This window comes from Nerophis lumbriciformis, linkage group LG02, assembly GCF_033978685.3.
Source record: "Nerophis lumbriciformis linkage group LG02, RoL_Nlum_v2.1, whole genome shotgun sequence".
NCBI lineage: Eukaryota > Metazoa > Chordata > Actinopteri > Syngnathiformes > Syngnathidae > Nerophis > Nerophis lumbriciformis.
Window position 1 is genome coordinate 11,947,308 of NC_084549.2, and position 23,725 is coordinate 11,971,032.

General features: G+C 36.7%; 1 protein-coding gene across 1 annotated transcript in view; it reads left to right on the forward strand.

The window, feature by feature from the left end:
• Positions 1 to 21,442, forward strand: part of wnt8b (wingless-type MMTV integration site family, member 8b) — a 34,345-nt gene extending 12,903 nt beyond the window's left edge. The window contains exons 4-6 of the mRNA XM_061933409.1: positions 3,237 to 3,362; positions 12,222 to 12,364; positions 20,873 to 21,442. Of these exons, the coding sequence (XP_061789393.1) occupies positions 3,237 to 3,362; positions 12,222 to 12,364; positions 20,873 to 21,442 (839 nt within the window). The remainder of the gene's footprint in view (positions 1 to 3,236; positions 3,363 to 12,221; positions 12,365 to 20,872) is intronic.
• The last annotated feature ends 2,283 nt before the right edge of the window (positions 21,443 to 23,725 follow it).

Genomic DNA, 23,725 nt, shown 5'->3' on the forward strand with positions numbered 1-23,725 from the left:
CAATGGTCAAATCAACGTAAAACCCAACATCGATGGAACGTCGTCAAAAAACATGTTGTTTCGACGTTGTATTTGTGTTGTAGAATATTAGTTGGGAAATGACCAAAATTCAATGATCAAACCAACGTCAGAACCCAACATTGATTAAATGTCGTCAAAAAGCATGTTGTTTTGACATTGAATCTGTGTTGTAGAATATTAGTTGGGAAATGACCAACATTCAATGGTCAAATCAACATCAAAACCCAACATTGATTAAACGTCGTCAAAAAGCATGTTGTTTCAACATTGTATAGTGAGTGTTGTAGAATATTGGTTGGGAAATGACCAAATTTCAATGGTCAAATAAACGTCAGAACCCAACATTGATTAAATGTGGCCCAAAAGCATGCTGTTTCAACGTTGTATTTGTGTTGTAGAATATTGGTTGGGAAATAACCAAAATTCAATGTCAAATCAACGTCAGAACCCAACATTGATGAAACGTCGTCAAAAAGCATGTTGTTTCAACATTGTATTTTGTGTTGTAGAATATTGGTTGGAAAATAAGAACAATTCAATGGTCAAATCAACGTCAGAACCCAACATGGATTAAACGTCGTCAAAAAGCATGTTGTTTCAACATTGTATATAGTGAGTGTTGTAGAATATTGGTTGGGAAATAACCAAAATTCAATGTGAAATCAACATCAGAACCCAACATTGATGAAACGTCGTCAAAAAGCATGTTGTTTCAACATTGTATTTTGTGTTGTAGAATATTGGTTGGAAAATAAGAACAATTCAATGGTCAAATCAACGTCAAAACCTAACATGGATTAAACGTCGTCAAAAAGCATGTTGTTTCAACATTGTATAGTGAGTTTTGTAAAATATTGGTTGGGAAATAACCAAATTTCAATGGTCAAATAAACGTCAGAACCCAACATTGATTAAATGTAGCCCAAAAGCATGCTGTTTCGACGTTGAATCTGTGTTGTAGAATATTGGTTGGGAAGTGACCAAAATTCAATGGTCAAACCAATGTCAGAACCCAACATTGATTAAACGTCGTCAAAAAGCATGTTGTTTCAACATTATATAGTGAGTGTTGTAGAAAATTGGTTGGGAAATGACCAAATTTCAAAGTTCAAATCACCGTCAGAACCCTACATTGATTAAACGTCGTCATAAAGCAAGTTGTTTCAGCGTTGTATTTGTGTTGTCGAATATTGGTTGGGAAATGACCAAATTTCAATGGTTATATCAACATCAGAACCCAACATTGATTAAACGTTGTCAAAAAGCATGTTGTTCCAACGTTGTAGAATATTGGATGGGAAATGACCAAAATTCAAAGGTCAAATCAACGTCAGAAGCCAACATTGAATAAACGTAGTCAAAAAGCACGTTGTTTCAACGTTGTAGAATATTGGATGGGAAATAACCAAATTTCAATGGTTAAATCAACATCAGAACCCAACATTGAGTCAACGTCGTCAAAAAGCATGTTGTTTCAAAGTTGTATTTGTGTTGTAGAATATTAGTGGGGAAATGACCAAAATTCAATGGTCAAACCAACGTCAGAACCCAAAATGGATTAAACGCCGTCAAAAAGCATGTTGTTTCGACGTTGTATTTGTGTTGTAGAATAATTAGTTGGGAAATTACCAACATTCAATGGTTAAATCAACATCAAAACCCAACATTGATTAAACGTCGTCAAAAAGCATGTTGTTTCAACATTGTATAGTGAGTGTTGTAGAATATTGGTTGGGAAATGACTAAATTTCAATGGTTAAATCAACATCAGAACCCAACATTGATGAAACGTCGTCAAAAAGCATGTTTTTTCAACGTTGTATTTATGTTGTAAAATATTAGTTGGGAAATGACCAAATTTCAATGGTCAAATCAACGTCAGAAACCCAACATTGATTCAACGTCATCAAAAAGCATGTTGTTTCAACGTTGTATTTGTGTTGTAGAATATTTGGTTCGGAAATGACCAAAATTCAATGGTCAAATCAATGTCAAAAGCCAACATTGATTAAACGTAGTCAAAAAGCATGTTGTTTCAAGGTTGTAGAATATTGGATGGGAAATAACCAAAATTCAATTGTCAAATCAACGTCAGAATTCAGAACCCAACATGGATTAAACGTCATCAAAAAGCATGTTGTTTCGACGTTGTATCTGTGTTGTAGAATATTGGTTGGGAAATGACCAACATTCAATGGTCAAATCAACATCAAAACCCAACATTGATTAAACGTTGTCAAAAAGCATGTTGTTTCAACATTGTATAGTGAGTGTTGTAGAATATTGGTTGGGAAATGACCAAATATGTTGTTTCGACATTGTATCTGTGTTGTAGAATATTAGTGGGGAAATGATCAACAATCAATGGTTAAATCAACATCAGAACCCAACATTGAGTCGTCAAAAAGCATGTTGTGTCAACGTTGTATTGTGTTGTAGAATATTAGTTGGAAAATAACTCAAATTCAATGGTCAAACCAACGTCAGAACCCAACATTGATTAAATGTTGTCAAAAAGCATGTTGTATCAATGTTGTATTTGTGTTGTAGAAGATTAGTTGGTAAATGACCACATTTCAATGGTCAAATCAACGTCAGAACCCAACATTGATTAAACGTCGTCAAAAAGCATGTTGTTTCAACGTTGTATTTTGTGTTGTAGAATATTGGTTGGGGAATGACCAACATTCAATGGTCAAATCAACATCAAAACCCAACATTGATTAAACGTTGTCAAAAATCATGTTGTTTCAACATTGTATCGTGAGTGTTGTAGAAGATTAGTTGGTAAATGACCAAATTTCAATGGTCAAATCAACGTCAGAACCCAACATGGATTAAATGTGGTCCAAAAGCATGTTGTTTCAACGTTGTATTTGTGTTGTAGAATATTGGTTGGGAAATAACCAAAATTCAATGTCAAATCAACGTCAGAACCCAACATTGATGAAACGTCGTCAAAAAGCATGTTTTTTCAACGTTGTATTTATGTTGTAGAATATTAGTTGGGAAATGACCAAATTTCAATGGTCAACTCAACATCAGAACCCAACATTGATTAAACGTTGTTTCAACGTTATGTTTGAGTTGCTCAACGTCAGGACCTAATTCAACAAGTTCTCAACGATGTTTCAATGTCTTGTGCCAGCTGAGAAATATATAATATAAAAAAAAACAATGGTGAATTTTGTTAACGCAAGCCTCTCTGCCTCCAGCCAATCGGGAGACGGCGTTTGTGCACGCCATCAGCTCCGCCGGGGTCATGTACACGCTGACCAGGAACTGCAGCCTGGGAGATTTCGACAACTGCGGCTGTGACGACAGCAGAAACGGACAACGAGGTAGGAGGAGTTACTGATTGTCTTCAAGCAATAGAGGGAAGTACAACTAAAAACCTCCATTTACGAACTTATTTGCTTCTCCAACTGGGTTCGTCAAAAAAACAGTTTGTGTATTGAAGCAAATTCCTCCATTAGAAACAATGTAAGTATGAATAATTAGCTCCAGCCTGGGCGAAAGTTAATATTTTATTAAAAGTTTGTACACTTTAAGCACATTAAAAAGCGCTGTACAGTACTGTATATCAAATAAGTAATAACAAAGCCAAAACAACAATTGGCTGAACTGTCCTCATTTCCAGCCACCCTGCTGACACACACACACACAATTGTCACTAGCCCTGTGGTGCACTCACAGTTTGAAATCACAAAACTCCTTAACTTTAAAAAGTGGGTCGCTACAATGTTTAGGATTAAAAAATAAAAATCCACTTTACCTTGTTGGTTAATCTTCTTGGTGTGCAGCTGAAGAAAGGGGAGGGGGAGGCAGTGTCAACAACGCTGTATATAAAAAGTAGAAGAATTATGTAAAAAGGCTTGGAAACACTTAAAAGGGTTTTTGTGTGCTGAATAAAATGAACACAGAGATCATCAGCCCGCCCACAATGACTGTGCTGCCTGGCACAAAATGGGTGGATGAACAATTCAACAAACCAATTATAATAATAATTAATTATCCATTACATTATTATAATAATATGTACTAATAAAAAAAATAATATATATATATATATATATATATATATATACACACACACACATATATATATATATACATACCGTATTTTTCGGAGTATAAGTCGCACCGGAGTATAAGTCGCACCGGAGTATAAGTCGCACCTGCCAAAAATGCATAATAAAGAAGGAAAAAAACATATAAGTCGCACTGGAGCCCGGCCAAACTATGAAAAAAAACTGCGACTTATAGTCCGAAAAATACGGTATATATATATATATATATATATATATATATATATATATATATATATATATATATATATATATATATATATATATATATATATATATATATATATAATAGTTTATATATATATATATACATATATATATATATATGTATGTATATATATATATATATATATATATATATACATATATATATATATATGTATATATATATATATATATATATATATATATACATATATATATATATATATATATATATATATATATATATATACATATATATATATATATATATATATATATATATATATATATATATATATATATATATATATATATATATATATATATACATATATATATATACATATATATTTATATATATATATATATATATATATATATATATATATATATATATATATATATATATATATATATATATATATATATATATTACTTTGCATGCAGTCCAATGCGGCCCCCCGGTCAAAAAGTCTGGGCTACATTCATAAAGACCACTGACATTATTGTAAATCATTGTTTCATAACTATAGGGCCGGGGCCCATTGTTGGGTCAAAAAATATGTGTTTCTTAGATGTGGTCCGTATGGGCCGCAGCGGTACTCAGTTGTAATACATTTTTGCACCACTTATGGCAGTAATGACAATTTCAAACAAACAGAAAAAGTCTGGCGCTAACGTCATGAAGAAGTTTCTTCAGTGCAAAAATTATGACTAAAGTGGTGAAGCTGTATTTTCATTTGCACTTTAATTTTATTGACTGTTTAGTTAAAAAAACATGTATTTGTTATTTTCATTATAATTTATTTATTTTAGCACTGCATTATAATTTTTTTTCATCAGTTTTTAATGAGTCTATTCTGATGCAGTATATATTAATTAAGTAGTATTCAGCCTGACCGAAGCCTTGATATTAATCTTTGTGATTAACACATGCTTTCATATCGTTAAACTATAAGTACAATTAAAATCAAGAGAGCAAAGTTTCTACAATAAAATACATACATATCCTGCTTTTTTATTTACATTTTAGTTTACTGCCTCTCGGCTATTTGTTATGCTTTAAGTTGCAAGCAAACATGTGAGCTACAAGCATCCCCGCCATTAGTTGGCGTAGAAAATGTCACAGTGAACCCCGTAAGTTCTGACTAAAAACATGCGGTCTCACTCGCTTGCGTTAGCTTAAAGGTAGCCATGGACCTTACAATGTTTTCACAATAAAGTAAACAATCAAAAACATGGCAGAGGGTGTCGTTAATTAATATAATGCCAGCCAAGAATGTTAAAGTAATATTTTAATACTTTTATCCGTGAAAATATGGAAAAGCTGCTGATGGTGTGTTTGACGGGGAAGCAACTCAAATTACATTAAGACTACTGTAGAAGTGTGGACTACATCCTATTATATTACAAAACCCAAAACCAGTTGTGTAAATGGTAAATAAAAACAGAAAACAATGATTTGCAAATCCTTTTCAACTTAAATTCAATTGAATAGACTGCAAAGACAAGATACTTAACGTTCGAACTGGAAAACGTTGTTATTTTTGGCAAATATTAGCTCAATTGGAATTTGATGCCTGCAACATGTTTCAAAAAAGCTGGCACAAGTGGCAAAAAAAGACTGAGAAAGTTGAGGAATGCTCATCAAACACTTATATGGAACATCCCACAGGTGAACAGGCTAATTGGGAACAGGTGGGTGCCATGATTGGGTATAAAAGTAGATTCCATGAAATGCTCAGTCATTCACAAACAAGGATGGGACGAGGGTCACCACTTTGCGAGCAAATTGTCGAACAGTTTAAGAACAACATTTCTCAACCAGCTATTTGCAAGGAATTTAGGGATTTTCACCATCTACGGTCCGTAATATCATCAAAAGGTTCAGAGAATCTGGAGAAATCACTGCACGTAAGCGATGATATTACGGACCTTCGATCCCTCAGGCGGTACTGCATCAAAAAGCTACATCAGTGTGTAAAGGATATCACCACATGGGCTCAGGAACACTTCGGAAAACCGCTGTCAGTAACTACAGTTGGTCGCTACATCTGTAAGTGCACGTTAAAACTCTACTATGCAAAGCGAAAGCCATTTATCAACAACACTCAGAAACGCCGCCGACTTCACTGGGCCCGAGCTCATCTAAGATGGACTGATGCGAAGTGGAAAAGTGTCCTGTGGTTTGACGAGTCCACATTTCAAATTGTTTTTGGAAACTGTGGACGTCGTGTCCTCCGGACCAAAGAGGAAAAGAACCATCCGGATTGTTATAGGTGCAAAGTTGAAAAGCCAGCATCTGTGATGGTATGGGGGTGTATTAGTGCCCAAGACATGGGTAAATTACACATCTGTGAAGGTGCCATTAATGCTGAAAGGTACATACAGGTTTTGGAGTAACATATTTTGCCATCCAAGCAACGTTATCATGGACGCCCCTGCTTATTTCAGCAAGACAATGCCAAGCCACGTGTTACAACAGCGTGGCTTCATAGTAAAAGAGTGCGGGTACTAGACTGGCCTGCCTGTAGTCCAGACCTGTCTCCCATTGAAAATGTGTGGCGCATTATGAAGCCTAAAATACCACAACGGAGACCCCCGGACTGTTGAACAACTTAAGCTGTACATCAAGCAAGAATGGGAAATAATTCCACCTGAGAAGCTTAAAAAATTGGTCTCCTCAGTTCCCAAAGGTTTACTGAGTGTTGTTAAAAGGAAAGGCCATGTAACACAGTGGTAAAAATGCCCCTGTGCCAACTTCTTTGCAATGTGTTGCTGCCATTAAATTCTAAGTTAATGATTATTTGCAGAAAAAGTTCGAACATTAAATATCTTGTCTTTGCAGTCTGTTCAATTGAATTTAAGTTGAAAAGGATTTGCAAATCATTGTACTCTGTTTTTATTTACAAATTACACAACGTGCCGACTTCACTGGTTTTGGCTTTTGTACATCCCGTCAGCATTTCAGTTCAACTTCAGCATTGGAGCGTTCACACGCAATTCCTTCAGGAATTGCCTCATCTAGTTTTTTTTAAATGTTTTTTTTTATTTTTTATTTTTTATAAGTGTCTGTGGTGATAAATGAGGGATTTTTAATCACTGTTACGTTGGAATTCGTATTAACATCCGCCGCTCCCAGTCTGTGGAACGCTCTCCCTGACCACCTGAGGGCACCACAGACTGTGGATGCTTTTAAAAAAAGGCTTACAAGCCCTTCTTTTTAAAAAAGCCTTTTTTTTTTTAGATGTATGCATACTAGTTATAGCTATTTGGCTGTTCTAGTTTTTAGTTTTTATTTATTTCTTTATTATTTTTTTATTTCTTTATTTTTTTAATACACTGTAGCACTTTGAGATTGTTTACTCCAGGGGTCACCAGGTAGCCCGTAAGGACCAGATGAGTAGCCCGCTGGCATGTTCTAAAAATAGCTCAAATAGCAGCACTTACCAGTGAGCTGCCTCTATTTTTTTTAAATTTTATTTATTTACTAACAAGCTGGTCTCGCTTTGCTCGACATTTTTAATTCTAAGAGAGACAAAACTCAAATAGAATTTGAAAATCCAAGAAAATATTTTAAAGACTTGGTCTTCACTAACTGACAAAGAAACAGATAACAGATTTGGTGTCCAGTTCAAAGTGTGACATGATTTATTTCAAAATTTGAGAGTTGACTTTTGTATTTGACATGAGTTATTATTTGTACAAACATGGCGCAAAGTAATTCATGATTTGTTAAAAAATGTTAGTGGCTAGCTAGTTAAAATGGAATATTGTGATTTCACAAGAAAATGTTCAATTTGAAAAATGTGCACTTAGAGAAAATATAAAAATAAAGTGTTGCATATTGATATTTATCTGTTTCTATATATATTTATTGTGAGAAATCATTAAGATGATCGGTGTTTCCACAAAGATAAATATAATTAATTATTAATAATACCATAGAGTTAAAGGTAAATTGAGCAAATTGGCTATTTCTGGCAATTTATTTAAGTGTGTATCAAACTGGTAGCCCTTGCGATGAGGTGGCGACTTGTCCAGGGTGTACCCCGCCTTCCGCCCGATTGTAGCTGAGATAGGCTCCAGCGCCCCTCGCGACCCCAAAGGGAATAAGCGGTAGAAAATGGATGGATGGAAACTGGTATCCCTTCGCATTAATCAGTACCCAAGAAGTAGCTCTTGGTTTCAAAAAGGTTGGTGACCCCTGGTTTACTCAATATAAAGTGCTTTTTACAAATAAAATCTATTATTATTATTATTATTATTATATTGATACTGTTGTTGATATTACTCCTTTTTGTTTGACTACTTTTGGATTGTTTTGTGTCATGTTTGTGTGTCCTCTCAATGACTCTGTTGATTGCTTTTCTGAATGTCGGAATTGGAAGTGTTTTATTATCATACTTGCCAACCCTCCCGGATTTTCCGGGAGACTCCCGAAATTCAGCGCCTCTCCCGAAAACCTCCCGGGACAAATTTTCTCCCGAAAATCTCCCGAAATTCAGGCACACAATATAAACAGCGTATCTGCCCAATGACGTTATAACTGTAGAATGATCGAGGGCGAGTTCTTGGTTTCTTATGTGGGTTTATTGTTAGGCAGTTTCATTAACGTCCTCCCAGCGCGGTAACAACACACAACAACAGCAGTCACGTTTTTGTCTACCGTAAAGCAGTTCGTCTGCCGTAAACAGCAATGTTGTGACACTCTTAAACAGGACAATACTGCCATCTAGTGCATTTGATGAAAGCACTTTTTGCGTGTCACACAGCAATGCATCATCAGAGAGGGCGTTCAGCATGGTTAGAAAAATAGTGACAAATAGAACAAGGATGGACAATTCAACCCTTAACTCAACAATGAGTAGATGAGTGTTATGTGTGTGTATATGTGTGAATAAATGAACACTGAAATTCAAGTATTTCATTTATTTATATATATATGTATACACACACACATACATATATATATATATATATATATATATATAAGAGAAATACTTGAATTCCAGTGTTCATTTATTTACACATATACACACACATAACACTCATCTACTCATTGTTGAGTTAAGGGTTGAATTGTCCATCCTTGTTCTATTCTCTGTCACTATTTTTCTAACCATGCTGAACACCCTCTCTGATGATGCATTCTGCTTCGTCTGCTTGTTGTGTGCGCAGTTGTGCACTGCACTCTCTAAAAGCCCTAGATGTTAATGTCACATAAACAGCAATGTTGTGACACTCTTAAACAGGACAATACTGCCATCTAGTGCATTTGATGAAAGCACTTTTTGCGTGTCACACAGCAATGCATCATCAGAGAGGGCGTTCAGCATGGTTAGAAAAATAGTGACAAATAGAACAAGGATGGACAATTCAACCCTTAACTCAACAATGAGTAGATGAGTGTTATGTGTGTGTATATGTGTAAATAAATGAACACTGAAATTCAAGTATTTCTTTTATTTATATATATATATACACACACACATATATATATATATATATATATTAGAGATGCGCGGATAGGCAATTATTTCATCCGCAACCGCATCACAAAAGTTGTCAACCATCCGCCATCCACCCGAACTAACATTTAATCAAAACCGCACCCGCCCGCCATCCGCCACCAGCCCGCCATCCGCCACCCGCCCGTTGTTATATATCTAATATAGACGATGCAAGGCATTAGTGAGGTTATAAAGCTTTTGCCTGTTAAAGAAAGGAGACTGATCCAATGTAGCAGAGACATTCAATGCGTGCCACGCTGTCACGGCCCAGACGCGCACCAGTGCGCAATCATCTGGGAGCTGCGCTGAGCGCACCTCCAAGCGCGCTCGCGCCACTCAAACTGCTGCAGGCAGCTGCGTTCACACATGCATCTGTAAGCCTTGTTTTAACATCCTGTGGCACTCTTCTGGGATCACGGTGGACGAAACTGCTCATGCTCAGGGCGTTTGTGGAGATTCGTGGGATTTTGCACAAATGTGATGCACCATGTTAGATGTCCCGGTTTTGTGACTGTCGTAGACATACACAGCGTCGCAGCTCTTGCAAATCACGTAGCCAGCATTACTATCATCCTGATTTACAACCTCATAAAAACGAGTCCACGCTGAACTTTTCTGGCCTTTTTTTCCCCTGGTCAATCAATCAATCAATCTTTATTTATATAGCCCTAAATCACAAGTGTCTCAAAGGGCTGCACAAGCCACAACGACATCCTCGGTACAAAGCCCACATACGGGCAAGGAAAAACTCACCCCAGTGGGACGTCGATGTGAATGACTATGAGAAACCTTGGAGAGGACCGCATATGTGGGTAACCCCCCCCCTCTAGGGGAGACCAAAAGCAATGGATGTCGAGTGGGTCTGACATAATATTGTGAGAGTCCAGTCCATAGTGGATCCAACATAATAGTAAGAGTCCAGTCCATAGTGGGGCCAGCAGGACACCATCCCGAGCGGAGACGGGTCAGCAGCGTAGAGATGTTCCCAGCCGATGCACAGGCGAGCGGTCCACCCCGGGTCCCGACTCTGGTCTTTAGTATTCCCTTTTTTAGTTTGTCGCGTACCACGTTTGCTACCGGCGTTGCCATCTCTTTTTTTTTTCTTCTTCTGTTGTGGCATATGCTGCAGGTGCCTGCTCGTTTTTCGTATGTGGGTAAGAACATTTAACTATGTATATATATTTCCGAATTGGTTTAACTGCCACCCGCCTGAATCTTGTCAGGCTTGGACAGAGGAAGGGACTCAGATGCAGAGAGGTGATTCCAAATAAAGCTTTTATTTTGAAATACTCTTTAAGCCTCCAGAGCCGAGTAAATTCAATTACTATGAAATACAAAAATACTATCGACAAAATGTTCCAAAAGGGAAAAACCTAAAATCACTCCAAAAAAAGGAGGAATACAAAAATAAGGACGATATAATTAGCACCGTATCTGTTATCAAAAACTTTAACAAAAAACGCTCCAAACAGGAGGAAGAAAATAAAGACTATAAAACTTAACTACTCTAATCAATGTAAACAAAAAATCACTCAACAAACTTTGAGGAAAAAATCTTTAAGGAAAAATAATAACTCACCACTGCGGTAGAAAAAGGTAGGATAACAAAAGTCGCTCTGAGGGAGGAAAAAAGTCAATTCAAAATTACAGCGTGGGATATTCTGGGAGCAAGGACGTAGACGTGAGACAAGGCAAGGCAGGCACGAAAGCTTGAGACAATCTGGCACAGAACAAGGGGAGGCTTGGGCTTATAAAGAACATGAGGTTAATGGGAAACAGGTGGAAACAATCAAGGGTCAGGAATGACGTCAGACTGGTGACACAAGAGGAAGGACCCGTGATCTGAAACAAGAGGAGTTGCTTTTCTAAATAAAACTTGTAGATCACAAGACAGAAAAAACCAAGACAAGATTTCCCTCACCGCGGTGTGACAAATCTATTTAAAATCTAATTTTTTTTTATTTCAACCGCCCGACCCGACCCGCGGATAAAATCTAATTTTTTTTTATTTCAACCGCGGAGTCCGCGGATAATCCGCGGACTCCGCGGTTGTGTCCGCAAACCACGCATCTCTAATATATATATATATATATATATATATATATATATATATATATATATATATATATATATATATATATACACAGTATATATGAAATACTTGACTTAGTATTTCTTATATATATATATATATATGAAATACTTGACTTGGTGAATCCTAGCTGTAAATATACTCCTCCCCTCTTAACCACGCCCCCTCCCCCAACCACGCCCCCTCCCCGCCCCCCACCCCCCACCTCCCGAAATTGAAGGTCTCAAGGTTGGCAAGTATGATTATTATTGTGTATTATTTTGTTGGATTGATTAATAACAAAAAAAAAATACCGTCTTGCAGGCGGTCACGGGTGGCTGTGGGGCGGCTGCAGCGACAACGTCGGCTTCGGCGAGGCCATCGCCAAGCAGTTCGTGGACGCCTTGGAGACCGGGCAGGATGCTCGGGCGGCCATGAATCTCCACAATAACGAAGCCGGCCGAAAGGTACAGTGAAGCGCTTGGCTTTGGCTCCGAGCCGGGTTGTTTTTGAGCTATAGAGGTTGAGCTCCCGGGTGTAAAGCATCCTTTGAGGGCCCCCCCTTCTCACTTTAACAGCGAGCGTGCCACCCAAGCGTCCTTTTATTTCCACATACTATAAGTGAGGTGCCACTCGTCCCCCCCAGTCATAACAGTGTGTTCGCTGTACCAGAAGGGGCCTATTTACCGCCGCTGAATGACAATCCCTCGACTCCAGAACCGCCAGGATCACCAGTGCAAGCTTAATTGGCGATCCAGGGGGAGCCGGGGGATTCTTCTTGGTGGAAATAAGTGTTTAGTTTTATTCTTGCAATAAGGATCCCGCATTTATGTTGGTCTTTGTTTGGGGTCCTGAGGGGCAGCCCGAGGGGGACCACAGGCGTGCAGCTGAAGTGCTCTTTGTCGACGCCGCCTTGTCGGACCCCCGGGATATCCCCCACGGCACCTGGAGCATCTTTGTAACAGAAAAAAAATGGGGCTCGAAAAGAGAGAAAAAACGTCTTTTTCATCGCCCGGCCTTTTTGCTCAATGGGACCTCTCCATTTGGGTGTTGTCACTCCAGAGAACAGGATGATAATGAACAGGCTAAATAAATACTCCCATTTCTTCAGGGGCCACAATGGCACTCGATGTGAAACTTTGGAACGAGGGACGTGGCCCCTTTTCATGTGACAGATGTTTTTGTGCGGGTTAAAGTCAGGACACACGGGGGCCACGACAAACACGCAGACCTTTTCGCCTTTTCTCTTACAAGGCTTTGTTTCACCCGGCCAGGGGATCAGTCTGCGCTCCTTTATCAGAATGTCTACGTTCTTGTTCAGTTGTTTCCTACGGACCCCGCAGGCACAAGACATTGAAACAACGTTGAGAACTTGCTGAATTAGGTCCTGACGTTGAACAACTCAAATATAACGTTGAAACAACGTGCTTTTTGACGACGTTTAATCAATGTTGGGTTCTGACGTTGATTTGACCGTTGAATTTTGGTCATTTTCCAACCAACACAAATACAACATTGAAATTACTTGCTTTTGGACCACATTTAATCAATGTTGGGTTCTGACGTTGATTTGACCATTTTAATTTTGGTCATTTTTCCAACCAATATTTTGCAACACAAATACAACGTTGATACAACATGCTTTTTGACGATGTTTATTCAATGTCAGGTTGTGACGTTGATTTGACCTTTGAAATTTGGTCATTTTCCTACCAATATTTTACAACAAAAATACAACGTTGAAATATATTTTTTGACAACATTTAATCAATGTCAGGTTTTGACATTGATTTGTTCATTGAATTTAGGTCATTTTTCCAACCAATATTCTACAACACAACTACAATGTTGATACAACATGCTTTTTGACAACTTTTATTCAATGTCAGGTTATGACGTTGATTTAGCCATTGAATTTTGGTCATTTTTCCAACCAATATTTTGCAACACAAATACAACATTGAAACAACATGCTTTTTGACTACGTTAATTCAATGTCGGGTACTGACGTTGATTTATTTGACCATTGAATTTTGGTAATTTTTCCAACTAAAATTTTCCAACACAAATACAACGTTGAAACAACATGCTTTTTGACAAAGTTAAGTCAATGTCGGGTTGTGACGTTGATTTATTCGACCATTGAATTTTGGTCATTTTTCCAACCAATATTTTCCAACACAAATACAACGTTGATACAACATGCTTTTTGACGTTTATTCAATGTCAGGTTCTGACGTTGATTTATTTGACCATTCAATTTTGGTCATTTTTCTAACCAATATTTTACAACACAAATACAACGTTGATACAACATGCTGTTTGACGACATTAACTCAATGTCAGGTTGTGACGTTGATTTGACGTTGAAATATATTTTTTGACAACATTTAATCAATGTCAGGTTTTGACGTTGACCTGATCATAAAATGTGGTCATTTTCCAACCAATATTCTATAACACAAATACAACGTTGAACCGTCTTTTTTAACAACGTTTATTCAATGTCAGGTTATGATGTTGATTTGACCATTGAGTTTTGGTCATTTTTCCAACCAATATTTTATACAACAAAAATACAACGTTGATACAACATGCTTTTTGACGACTTTTATTCAATGTCAGCGTTGTGACGTTGATTTGACCGTTGAATTTTGGTCATTTTCTAACCAATATTTTACAACAAAAATACAACATTGAAATACATTTTTTGACAACAATTAATCAATGTCAGGTTTTTGACGTTGATTTGATCATTGAATTTTGGTCATTTTTCCAACCAATATTCTACAACACAAATACAACGTTGAAACATATTTTTTAACAACGTTTATTCAATGTCAGGTTCTGACGTTGATTTGACCATTGAATTTTATGTCATTTTTCCAACAAATATTTTATACAACACAAATACGGCCTTGATACAACATGCTTTCCGACGACTTTTTTTCAATGTCAGCTTGTGACATTGATTTGACCATTGAATTTTGGTCATTTCCCAACCAATATTTTACAACAAAAACACAACGTTGAAATATATTTTTTGACAACATTTAATCAATGTCAGGTTTTGACATTGATTTGATCATTGAAATGTGGTAATTTTTCCAACCAATATTCTACAACACAAATACAACGTTGAAACAACATGCTTTTTGACGACTTTTATTCAATGTCCGGTACTGACGTTGATCTATTTGACCATTGAAATTTGGTCATTTTTCCAACCAACATTTTACAACACAAATACAACGTTGATACAACATGCTTTTTGACGATGTTCATTCAATGTCAGGTTGTGACGTTGATTTGACCATTTAAATGCGGTCATTTTCCAACCAATATTCTACAACACAAATACAACGTTGAAACATCTTTTTTAACAACGTTTATTCAATGTCAGGTTATGACGTTGATTTGACCATTGAGTTTTGGTAATTTTTACAACCAATATTTTATACATCACAAATACAACGTTGATACAACATGCTTTTTGACGACTTTTATTCAATGTCAGGTTGTGACGTTGATTTGACCGTTGAATTTTGGTCATTTTCTAACCAATATTCTACAACAAAAATACAACGTTGAAATATATTTTTTGACAACTTTTAATCAATGTCAGGTTTGACGTTGATTTGATCATTGAATTTTGGTCATTTTTTCAACCAATACTCTAGAACACAAATACAACGTTGATACAACATGCTTTTTGGCAACTTTTATTCAATGTCAGGTTGTGACGTTAATTGGTCATTGAATTTTGGTCATTTTTCCAACCAATATTTTATACAACACAAATACAACGTTGATACAACATGCTTTTTGACGACTTTTATTCAATGTCAGGTTTTGACGTTGATTTGGTCATATAACCATGGTAATTTTTCCAACCAGTATTTTACAACAAAAATACACCGTGGAAACATCTTTTTTTACGTTTATTCAATGTCAGGTTCTGACGTTGATTTGACCATTGAATTTTATGTCATTTTTCCAACAAATATTTTATACAACACAAATACGACGTTGATGCAACATGCTTTCCGTCGACTTTTGTTCAATGTCAGTTTGACGTTGATTTGACCATTGAATTTTGGTCATTTTTCCAACCAATATTTTACAACACAAATACAATGTTGAAACAACATGCTTTTTGACAATGTTTATTCAATGTTAGGTTCTGACGTGGAACTGATTATTGAAATTTGGTAATTTTCCAACTAATATTTTACAACAAAAATACAACGTTGAAACAACATGCTTTTTGACAACGTTTAATCATTGTTGGGTTCTGACGTTGATTTGACTGTTGACATTTGGTCATTTCCCAACCAATATTCTGCAATACTAATACAACGTTGAAACAACATGCTTTTTGACGACATTTATTCAATGTCAGGTTGGGACTTTGATTTGATCATTGAATTTTGGTCATTTCCCCACTAGCATCATTGATCCAACGTTAAAAATACAACTATTTTGCAACGTTGTTTCAAAGTCAGTTTTAAAGGACATGTATGTATAATCAATGTTGTATCAATGTCTTGTGCCTGCTGGATTATACTGTTGGCCTAAAAAAAATTATTTAAAAAAATGTAATCAAAATCGGCATAATTAAAAAAGGATAATAATAATAATCAAATATTCTGTCTATTTTTTTATTTTTGGGATCAAATGATATAAGAGATGTGTCCTCTGCAGTGGACATTGATGCTCATCTATAAGAGGTTTTTTTTTTTTTTTTACTGCACTATATGTGTAACACTGGCAGAAGAAACAAACAAATGTCCACTGCAGAGGACGCTGGCTCTCTGGAGGATATACATACAAAATATTTGCATCATAGCCAATTAATTATTTAATTTAACCACAGATTGGCTGACATGATGCTGAAATATGAATGTTATGTTAGTTAAGTACGAGCCACATGGTAAGCGGTGGTAGCCATTGATGTTTCTGAAGAGTTGTAAATAGCTTGAGAACTATGGATGTGAATCTTACTACAACTCATGATTCGATTTAAATCCGATTCGTAGGGTGATGATTTCGTTCAGATTCCATTCTCGGAAATGTGTTTTTAAATTGTATTTACATTAAATATTGCAGAATTTTAATTAATCTCACAATAGAAAATAAAGTAAGCTTAACTCCAACCCAAACCCAGCTTCACAATACCGGTACTTAGGATAGAAATTTAGACCTACAAATACAATACTGACAACCAAAAATTAATAAAAGCAACAGTATCAATCATAATAATATTAATACTAGTTGTTCAATGTTTTTAATTGAAAAATTGATTCTTAAAAAATAAAAAATAAACTTGCCCCCAAAAAAAAATTCTGAATTTTTTTCCGAATAAAAATAAAATCCCAATTTGGATGTGATAAGATTTTTTTGAGCACCCCTAGTAGTCATTGTTGAGAATCTGTTGATAAATGTCCACTGCTTTCAAGACATACGGTATTTTCCCGGTATACTGCGGTCAAATTGCTGATGGCGTGATCTTGTGGTTTCTTAACCCACACTAGTGTGCCGTGAGATACAGTCTGGTGTGCCGTGGGAGATTATCTAATTTCACATATTTGGGTTAAAAATATTTTTTTACAAACCAGTAATTATAGTCTGCAAATGATGTGTTGTTGTTGAGTGTCGGTGCTGTCTAGAGCTCGGCAGAGTAACCGTGTAATACTCTTCCATATCAGTAGGTGGCAGCCGGTAGCTAATTGCTTTGTAGATGTCGGAAACAGCGGGAGGCAGGCTGCAGGTAAAAAGGTGTCTAATGCAGTGGTTCTTAACCTGGGTTCGATCGAACCCTAGGGGTTCGGTGAGTCGGCCTCAGGGGTTCGGCGGAGGTCAAGACACACCCGACTCATCGTGTAAATAAAAAATTCTCCCTATCGGCGTATTACGGATACGGCAACAGCAGAAGTCAGACTGATTTGCAGGTGTGTAATTTGTTGTGGGTTTATGCACTGTGTTGGTTTTGTTCTTTGAACAAGGTGATGTTCATGCACGGTTCATTTTGTGCACCAGTAAAAAAAACATGGTAACACTTTAGTATGGGGAACATATTCACCATTAATTAGTTGCTTATTAACATGCAAATTAGTAACATATTGGCTCTTAACTAGTCATTATTAAGTACTTATTAATACCTTATTCGGCATGGCCTTATTATAACCCTAACCCTCTAACCCTGACCCTATCCTTAACCAAATAACTCTAAATTAAGTCTTTGTTACTTAGAATATGTTCCCCTCGTGCCCAAATAACTCTAAATTAAGTCTCTCTAGAATATGTTCCTCATTCTAAAGTGTTCCCAAAAACATATAACTTTGTCTTGAATTTGAAAATTATTATTATTATTATTTTTTCACTAAGGAAGGGTTCGGTGAATGCGCATATGAAACTGGTGGGGTTCGGTACCTCAAACAATGTTAAGAACCACTAGTCTAATGCTTAAACCAAAAATAAACAAAATGTGAGTGCCCCTAAGAAAAGGCATAAAGCTTAGGGAAGGCTATGCTGAACGAAACTAAAACTGAACTGGCTACAAAGTAAACAAAAACAGAATGCTGGACGACAGCAAAGACTTACTGCGGAGCAAAGACGGCGTCCACAATGTACATCCGAACATGACATGACAATCAACAAAGTCCCCACAAAGAAGGATAAAAACAAGTGAAATATTCTTGATTGCTAAAACAAAGTAGATGCGGGAAATATCGCTCAAAGGAAGACATGAAACTGCTACAGGAAAACACCAAAAAAAGAGAAAAAGCCACCAAAATAGGAGCGCAAGACAAGAACTAAAACACTACACACAGGAAGACAGCAAAAAACTCCAAATAATGTGGCAGGTCATGACAGTACACCTACTTTGAGACAAGAGCTAAATTGATGCATGCTTGGTTATGGTTTAAAGCAGGCCTGGGCAATTATTTTGACTCGGGGGCCACATTTAGAGAAAAAATGTGTCTGGGGGCCAGTATATCTACTTTTAGGAACACTAATACAAAACCTCACAATAGCGTCTGATTGAATGCTAAAAACGTTATGACAGACCGCCTTAAAAAAACATAATGGAATTTTAAGTTTTTCTATGAAGGATAAAACACTGAATATTGACAAAATATGAACGTCACACCCCCTTTCGATCGACATATTTTACAATCAAGTGAAACGCAACAAAAATGCAACAAACAGTGAAATATGAACGCGAAGGGTACAAAATAAACCCACCTACAATCTGATATATCTGATATTTGCTGAATTTCCCCCAGAGATCAATAAAGTACTTTCTATTCTATTCTATACATCACTAAGCCAGGGGTGCTCATTACGTCGATCGCGAGCTACCGGTCGATCTCGGAGGGTGTGTCAGTCGATCACCAGCCAGGCATTAAAAAAATAGTCCTAAAAATGAACGATCATAAATCTTCACTATGACGTCACTTTCGTCACTTGATTGACATTCACGGCACCCGAGGGTCTTCTGAGATGACGCTGGCTGCTGCCAGATCATTAAAATTATCGACTGGAAGGCGAGAAACACTTTATTTCAACAGACTCTGGCGCCGTACATGTCGTCAAAACTCCAAAGACCGACTGCACAGTTGCACAGTTGCGCTAACAAAACGAGTCTCAGAAAGCTGGCGTGCACAAGCTAGCAAGCTACGGAGTTTGCCGACAATGTATTTCTTGTAAAGTGTATACAAAGGAGTACGGAAGCTGGACAAATAAGATGCCAAAAACCAACCACTTTCATGTGGTATTGGACAGAAAGGAGGACTTTTTTTCTCCTCCATTCGAAAATGCGGACGCTATCATCACCACTGTCTGATTCCAATCAATGCAAGTCATCACAATCAGGTAATACACCAACTTATATTCTTGTCTTCATGAAAGAAAGGAATCTATATGTGTTAAACATGCTTGTATTATCTTTAAACACCTTTAACTTGTTAACAATATTAACTATATGTGTTAAACATGCTTGCATTATCTTTAAACACCTTTAACTTATTAATAATATTAACTATATGTATTAAACATGCTTGTATTATCATTAAACACCTTTAACTTGTTAACAATATTAATTATATGTATTAAACTGCTTGCATTATCTTTAAACACCTTTAACTTGTTAACAATATTAACTATGTGTGTTAAACATGCTTGCATTATCTTTAAACACCTTTAACTTGTTAACAATATTAACTATATGTATTAAACATACTTGTATTATCATTGAACACCTTTAATGTATTAACAATATTAACTATATGTATTAAACATTCTTGTATTATCATTAAACACCTTTAATTTATTAACAATATTAACTATATGTGTTAAACATGCTTGCATTATCATTAAACACCTTTAACTTATTAACAAAAACATATATTTCATAAATAAGTAAATATAAATTATATATATGAATGAGGTAGATCCCCACGACTTGATCAATTGAAAAGTAGCTCGCCTGCAGAAAAAGTGTGAGCACCCCTGCACTAAGCTTTAGAAAATCTCCTTCCGCGTCTGTGGAAACGCTTCCCGCCCACACTGCTTGGTGCCTCGTCTGAGCTGCTGTGACGTAGATTACCATAGTAACTAATTAGGTTACCATAGTAACTAATTAGATTACCATAGTATTTAATTAGATTACCATAGTACCTGGTATATCATCCATAGTAAAAATTATTTGGGAATGTCCGACGGGCCAGATTGAAAAGCTCAACGGGCCGCATGTGGCCCCCGGGCCTTAATTTGCCCAGGTCTGGTTTAAAGTCATATCCAACAATTGCGACAACGACTTTTTACTGTCAACTGAGTTTCGTTTTTTAATGATTTCCGCATTTTTTTCAACGGAAAAAATGTGCCCTGGCTCAAAAAAGGTTGAAAAACACTTGTCTTAACCCATCGACCTTTACTGAAAACAACATCCGTGTGTCCTGACTCCTGACCAGGCGGTGAAGGGGACCATGCAGAAGACCTGCAAGTGTCACGGGGTCTCAGGAAGCTGTACCACGCAAACCTGCTGGCTGCAGCTGCCCGAGTTCAGGGAAGTGGGCAACTACCTGAAGGAGAAGTACCACCGAGCCCTGAAGGTGGATCTCCTCCGCGGGGCCGGGAACAGCGCGGCCAGCCGGGGGGCCGTCGCCGAGACCTTCAGCTCCATCTCCCGCAAGGAGCTGGTCCACCTGGAGGACTCTCCCGACTACTGCTTGGAGAACCGCACCCTGGGCCTGCCGGGCACGGAGGGCCGCGAGTGCGTGAAGAAGGGCAAGACCCTGAGCAAGTGGGAGAAGCGCAGCTGCAAGAGGCTGTGCGGCGAGTGCGGCCTGGCCGTGGAGGAGCGCAAGGCGGAGACGGTGTCCAGCTGCAACTGTAAGTTCCACTGGTGCTGCGCCGTCAAGTGCCAACAGTGCAGGAAGACCGTGACCAAGTTCTACTGCGTGAAGAAAGGAGGGGCCCGGGCGAGGAACGAGAGCGCGGGCAGCCGCCAGAAGAACCTTAAACTGAGGAAGAAGCACTGAGCGTCACACTTGGAGGGTGTAAATGTATTTAAGATTTATTTTTCTACATTTTTTTTATACACACATTGTTGGGGATTTGTCGCTGATTCGGTTCTTTTTCCACCGCTCTATGTATTTATTTTTATACAAACAATGTTGCAATGCACTCACCAGGTAGGGATGGGTACAGATAGTTACCATATAGTTCCATATTTTGATACCTTTGTATGGCGGCGGACTCGGCACTTGCCTAAGCACTTGGCGGGCAAACAAGCGTATTCATAGTGGAGTCAGACGGACTGCTTCTAGGCAATGTTGCGATTTTTATTTTTATTTTTTTCATTTTATTTTTTTTGGCATCCAGCATCAGACATTCCTATCCATTACATCATATTCACATACATCATGTATCTGTTATCTGCCCTAAATGTCAAAATATTTTTGTTTATATCCCCACCATAACACCCCCCCCCCCAAAAAAAAAGAAACAGCAAAAAAACAAAGAAAACAAAACAAACAAAAAAGAAATAATAATACATTAATAATAATAATAGTCAGAAAAAAAAAACAAAAAAAAACAGATACACACACACATATATATATATATATATATATATATATATATATATATATATATATATATATATATATATATATATATATATATATATATATATATATATATATATATGTATATATATATATATATATATATATATATATATATATATATATATATATATATATATATATATATATATATATATATATGTACACGTATATATATACATACATACTGTTGCGTCGGAACAGTTCTTCCTCCAAGGGAATCTAAGTTACTGGTCAATCCCAAATTCTTTCGATGACATATATGCTGAGTAAGAAGGATCACCAGGACAGAATAGGAATATTATCAAGTTTTACTGAAAATTTCAGGAGATCAGCTTAACCAATACATTCATATCAGCTACTCTAGTTGATCGAACACTCGAACGGAAGAGCCCACTTCTTGCAAAACGAAGAAGGCCCCCACCTGTCTGAGAAAGAACACGGCTTCATTGTTCCACTACAGATAAGACATAAGGGAGTATTCCATCTCATACAGTGCAAGCCTTCAAGGTAACACACAGTTTACTTGCGGACATAAGAGAAGAAATAGAAAGAGTACAAATGGAAAAACACAAGCTGATTCACACATGACTATGAATACAAATAAATAACTCTTAAACATATATATATATATATATGCATTCTTCACAATACATATACACATATAGGGAGTAATCCTTTTTTTTTTTTTTTTTAAGCAGTAACTAATTCGAAAAATTAAAGTCTTATGGGGCGTGACATAATTGACCCAGTTTTCCCAGTATAAAGTAAATTTCTACAATTTATAATTAATAAAGGCATTTTATATATGTTGCCATTTTTTATGCCCACAAAGCAGGCATGCCTGATCGAAATCAAGCGCTCAAACTTAAGGCTCCACTTTTTCAAAATGCGCTAGCTCGATGCTAATTTACATTAGCTATGCCGTCCGTATACATGCTACTGATACGCTTTGGCGAGGTTCACAATGGCGATTTCAACAGTATGGTAATGAAAATTACAACTAAGTTGCACCTTACAATCAAGCAGCTGGTGTGTAGTAAGTACAGTACTTACAGTACCGTATTTTTCGGAGTATAAGTTGCTCCGGAGTATAAGTCGCATCGGCCAAAAATGCATAATAAAGAAGGAAAAAAACATATATGTCGCACTGGAGTATAAGTCACATTTTTTGGGGAAATGTCTCTTACGTGAATGAGATAAATAATATTATTTGATATTTTATGGTAATGTGTTAATAATTTCACACATAAGTCGCTCCCGAGTATAAGTCGTACCCCCGGCCAAACTATGAAAAAAACTGCGACTTATAGTCCGAAAAATTTGGTATTAAGACTTCGTAGGGCACAAAAATTGGGAATTTTTTTCTTTTTTCTTTTTTTTTTTATTATTTAAAAATTATGAATCGATTCAGATCGTAATAAATAAAAAATTAGATTTGCTTGTGAATCGATTTTTTTTGGACCACTCCTAACATTTATAAGTTAAAAAAGCCAACATTCATTTTAAGTCCATTTTAAAGACAACTCGAAATTGAATTTCTCGCCAGATCATGGAAATAGAGCAAAACACCCGTCAGAAATTGTGACAATGTTCTGGTAAAATCGTCGTCTCTATTGTGCACACACTTTTAAATCCAGAACGACTTTCAACGACCATTTAAAGTCATCCCGTTAGTCCCGTAATCTTCTGTCA